The sequence below is a fragment of the Rhagoletis zephyria genome, unplaced genomic scaffold (genome assembly GCF_001687245.7).
Source record: "Rhagoletis zephyria isolate East Lansing unplaced genomic scaffold, Rhagoletis_zephyria_1.1 Rzeph_scaffold_03034, whole genome shotgun sequence".
Taxonomy (NCBI): Eukaryota; Metazoa; Arthropoda; class Insecta; order Diptera; family Tephritidae; genus Rhagoletis; species Rhagoletis zephyria.
The window spans coordinates 1-5,100 of record NW_016160118.1 but is presented as its reverse complement, the minus strand read 5'-3'; the positions used below and the strand labels follow the sequence as shown (position 1 = coordinate 5,100).

Genomic DNA, 5,100 nt, shown 5'->3' with positions numbered 1-5,100 from the left:
GGGAACAACTTTTGGCTCTGATCGGGCAACCTCAAAAAATTTCCAGCAAGGAAATAATTTTGTCATAATGGGCAACAATTTTTGTGCCCTCAACTGGCACGAAAATCTGCTAGCATCATATAAGTGCATTTTCAGAAAAAAAATCATAACTCGAAAATGACGAATTTTAGCATATTGCTACTTGTACTGAAAATAGTTTATACTATTCCCCAATAGACAAAAAAGTTTGAGAGAAAAAAAGATGTGGCAATTTGAAAAAAATCAATTTGAAAAAAAAATTTTTTTTTTTTGTTTATAAACAATAATTAATTATTAATAAACAATTACTGATGTTAAGTTCACTAGATCGATTCAGTAGATCAATACCTGCAATTTAAAAAAAAATCGTTAAAATCCTTGCTTTTTTGCGGCAGTTATAAACGATTTCATCAAAAGTTGCTATTAAGAGAGGAAAAAAGAAGCGTTCGTACTCAAAAAGAAAAAAAATTCATTATTCGAAAAATTCGCATTTCTGAGCAAAAAGAGAGAATACGTGTCTCCTTAAATTGTTCAAGGAACAATCCCTGTGAGTTTTATCGCAAACTTAAATTCACTTTCCGCCGGCCTGGGTGATTTGAGATGGAATGAGCCATATACAAATTAGCGGAAAATTTCAACAATAAAAATCAATAACAATTAAACAAACTTTATTATTTGTTGTAAAACCAGGAAGTTTGATTGAAAACCGGGACATTTTAAGGCTGGATCGTGACATCGAGGCAATCCGGCAACTCAATTATTGTATAATTAAGCGCAAGTTTGAAATTACTCAGAATTTGCGTTGTTTTTGATAAATTTATAGTAACATTAATAATAACGCATACAAAATATAATTTTTGTAATACAAAATCCGCAATACCGTCATTAAAAAAAAAAATTTAAAATCAACCGGAATTTTGAGAAACGCCAAATTTGTTTATACAAAAAGTTTAAACCATGTTAAAAAAATTTGAAAGTAAAACCGCTGGGAGCCTGAAGATTTTTGAAGTTTGCTAACATAACAAAAATGTTTTAAAACTTACAATAAAATGAAATTGGAATATTTTCACTTATTTGTTTTTTGTTTTACTTTTATTTGGCATTTGAGTGCTCTCAAAATTTAAGTTTTATAAAATAGACAAGAGTTTGCTAATTCCTTTCAAATATTGTAAAAAACTACTGTTGCAACATTTTTTATATATACTGTACATATTAATCATTGTGCTAAGTTTCTAAAAATGTGTAATTGCAGTGTTTTGTACCTTACCTTTACAAGATCCGCCGGTCGCATCACGGTAAATGTAATGGGTTTTGAAATTAAATACGTGCTGTAATCTGCACTCATCATACATTTTTTTAGCCAGAATTTCACTCCATTTTTCTTGCTGCAAAATTGTATATTTTCGTAATTTTCTTTTTTTTCCATTCGAAGTGATGTAATACGACGTTTCGCTGAGCAATTCTTTGAATTCTGTTTTCCCAAGCGTCAACGTAAAAAATAATTTCTTGGGCAAAGTCGTGTCCAGATCGCGATTGCTATCGTCACAAATTTCGTTCGTAGATTCATCATTCGAAACAGTTTCGAATATTTTGCGACCGAGTAATTTATCAAGGAGTCCGTATCGATTACTAACAGTCAAAGCATGAATAGATGCACTTTTCACTTTATTGTTAAACAAATTTGCTATGTCTTGCCAAACACTGTTCGAGGCAGGAACAATTTTATGGCCCTCAATTAGCCTGTCCTTAAATTTCAGCACAGACTCTACGTATTCATCGGCGCAGATTTCAGCGCGCCTACCACGTTTCCTTTGGGGAGGATCCATTTGTACACTTGGTTACCACAAATATCGTAAATAATATTTTTTCCCCAATTTCCAATCTCTGGCTTTCCGTTCACAAATAAAGTTTCAATTTTTAAGTTTATTGGTTTATAGTAAAAATATAGTTTGTACTTCAACAAAAAGGAGTCCGTAAAAATATTCCAAAATTAATATAAAACTTATGAATGTTCATTAAATTTTCGTCAAAATTTTGAAGTCTTAAATTAGATTTTTTATAAAAATAGTAGCAGTTTTGTAGCCCATTTAATTTAAAGACAGCAAGGTGCAAGTTTGAAGTGGTCTAAAGTTACCCTGGAATTTTGATAACAGGTGTTCGCGTGTTGATTTTTATATTTTTTTTTAATATGCACAATATTTTTCTAGCTATTAATTATTTTTCTATAAAAATATATTCAATCCTTTACTAGAACCATATAAACGAAAGTTTCTAGCTTTACAAAATTAAGTAAAAATCAGAAAATTTACATAAAAATTTCGCGCTTTTTAAGCTGAATCTTTACAAAATTTTTAGTTATGCAGTATTATAGCCCATACCATTTTAGTATTATAAATTGCGCTTTTTTGCGCGCTTGAAACTCCATTAAAATTGTATGCGCTATTAAACTGCATATCCAAAAATGTTTTAAAGATTCAGTTTCAAAATTTTGATGAAAATTTGTTGAGTTTTCATAAATTTTGTATTAAGTATTAAGTTTGATACTTTGCAACAGGTAATTCTTATCCATATTAAATTTGCACGTTATTATTCCTAAATACTAAATTTTTGAGAATTATTTTTAATGTCTTAAGTATAAAAAGCTCAAAATTTTGACAAAAGTCTTATGAATTTATGCAAATTACAGCCAGCACAAATGTTCAAATGCACCGTACAGCACTTTTGGTGTAGGTTTTTTTTTTATTCTATCAGGCCTTTCAAATAAATACTTTTCACATTAACACTTGGAGATCTTTAAACGATTGAACTAAGTACTGAAAATGTTACCCCTTTTATACTAATCAACTACGGACAGAAAAATATGGTACCGTTATTTTTGCCAGTTAACCATAAACTACAAAAATGCATGTCCTGGCTAGTGGCCTGGCACTCTGGCAAAACAGCAGATGAGCTCAAGCACCGAATGTTGACAACAGTAGTTGCTTGAGCTGATCTGATGTTTTGCCAGACTGTCAGGCCACTTGCTCACTTTGGTGAATACATACCACTATAGAAAAAAAGTATTGGCGCCAACATGGAATTTCCATCACGCGGATGTTTGGCAGAATTTTCCATTGGCGTGTAAACGCAATCAGTTTCGTCGGCCCGCAGAACAATTGCAAGCGAGGGCGCTGCTTTGTATACATACATACATACAATGTACATATGTAGGAATGTATGTAAATACATACAGTGGCGCTCACACCCTCTACAAAAGAAATCTCACGCAAAATATTTGTTGTGTTTTCGTGGGCAATGATCGGGATCCGGAAAAAATGTGTACGCAAATGCAACAACAACGATATTATCCTGATAGTGATCTCGTTCAATTTATGATCCGCTCTTTTTAGTTTGTGTCACTGATAATATGGCACTGCGATGAATATTATTTCGTTTAACAGATCTGTTCTGCACGTTACCAAAGATTTTGTAACCGGAAAATTTTATTACCAAAAAATGGTACCAGATCTTGTCACCGCGATTCTAGGAACGTTGGTAATGCAGTTAAAATATTCAGCAATTCAACTATGAAGAATTGTGGAAATTCTGGCATTGCATATTTCACGGGGCAATACTTTGTTACCGCTTATGAGATGGTAATGAAATTCGCCGCTTACAAGAGTACACAGAATTCGAAAAGGGTTTAAAATTTGACAGGAACTTAATTTACCGGTTACAAAACTTTTATTACCAGCGCAGAATAGATCTGTAAATGTACTTTTCCCCATTTACTCAGTTCATTTTTATAATTTCGTCTTTCTCGTGCTATAGTATAAAATTAGTGCTGCCAACTCGAATAAGAATGATCCAGACCGTTTCCGTGAGAAATGATCGTGATACTGAACTGTATAACCCAAATAAACACAGCTATTGTGAATATTGTAAAAAATAAGTGCGCTATTTATGTGAGCGCCACTGTATGTACATATGTATATTCATTCAATACAACGCGAGACAAAAACGACAGTTTAAAATCTAAAAGAGCTGAGTTTGTGGTTAGACAATAGAAACAAATTTTAGTTGGTTTCTTAAATTATTTCTATTGCAACTGCTCCGCTTATACTACTTGTTTAGCAAGTGTGTTCTGCCGAACACTCCAGTAATCCTTACATATGCATGTACGTATGTATGTACATACATATGTAGATATGTTTATATGTATGTACACATGGATATGCATTTGCTTGCGCTATCACAATAGGGGTATTCTCTGAGTCTTGCAAAGCCCTTGCATGGTGCACGGATTGCACGGTTTGCAAAGCTGTCCCATTCGAAAACCGGTTTTAACCATGCAAACCGTGCAATCTGTGCACCATGCAAGGGCTTTGCAAGACTCAGAGAATACCCCTAATGTTCATAACCCTTGCTTGGGTTTGTGTTGCATCCGCGACATGAGGACGCTTAGCGGATCCCCGTTGCCGCTGCCGCCGTTTTTTTGGCATTTCGAATGCGCCTCCGCCGAGTTACGGACACACCGCCGCGGGGTAGTTCGGCGCCTAAAGAACTCAATGATTTGTTTACATATGCAAGCGTCAACTGGCACTGTCCAGCTGCAGCAGCATGTTGGCTAGGCTAAACGGCTGAAATCCTGTCGCGGATGCAAGACAAACTCAAGCAACGCTTAAACGCCTGACAGACGGGCATGATGTACCAGATTAACTAGCACACAAATGCGCATAATACTTTTACTCTGACGGACGACAAATATCTAAATTTAAAAAATAGCTCATTCGTTGTTGTTGATACATAGTACACATACGAATTCTTTGGTGATGACACATGGTTGGTGGCAAAGGGTACGTGTGTGTTCATATGCATACATAAGTACTAGAGCTCTTGATATTCGATTAATCGAATATGCGAATTAGTAAAATTCGATTAGCTGTATTCGAATAATCGCACACCATCGATTATTCGAATAATTGATCGTTTTCAACAACAAATTTACAACAAAAAAGCTACAATTAATGCCGTTGTAACATAATCAATATCTCAATTCTGTCGTCAATGGTGCATGGTGTCAAGTTAGCACTACATACTAAA

The 5,100-nt window shown here is 34.2% G+C and overlaps 1 protein-coding gene across 2 annotated transcripts in view; it reads right to left on the bottom strand.

Moving 5' to 3' along the window:
• The window catches only part of LOC108368254 (uncharacterized), a 16,182-nt gene extending 12,628 nt beyond the window's left edge, over positions 1 to 3,554 (bottom strand). The window contains exons 1-2 of one of the 2 annotated variants that reach the window (XM_017623075.1): positions 3,063 to 3,554; positions 1,286 to 1,906 (exon numbers count right to left, since the gene is read on the bottom strand). In XM_017623075.1, the coding sequence (XP_017478564.1) occupies positions 1,286 to 1,844 (559 nt within the window). In that variant the 5' untranslated portion in view covers positions 1,845 to 1,906; positions 3,063 to 3,554. Of the gene's footprint in view, positions 1 to 1,285; positions 2,067 to 3,062 lie in introns of those variants that run through there. The other variant, XM_017623074.1, reaches the window with a different exon arrangement.
• Between the last annotated feature and the right edge of the window lie 1,546 nt (positions 3,555 to 5,100).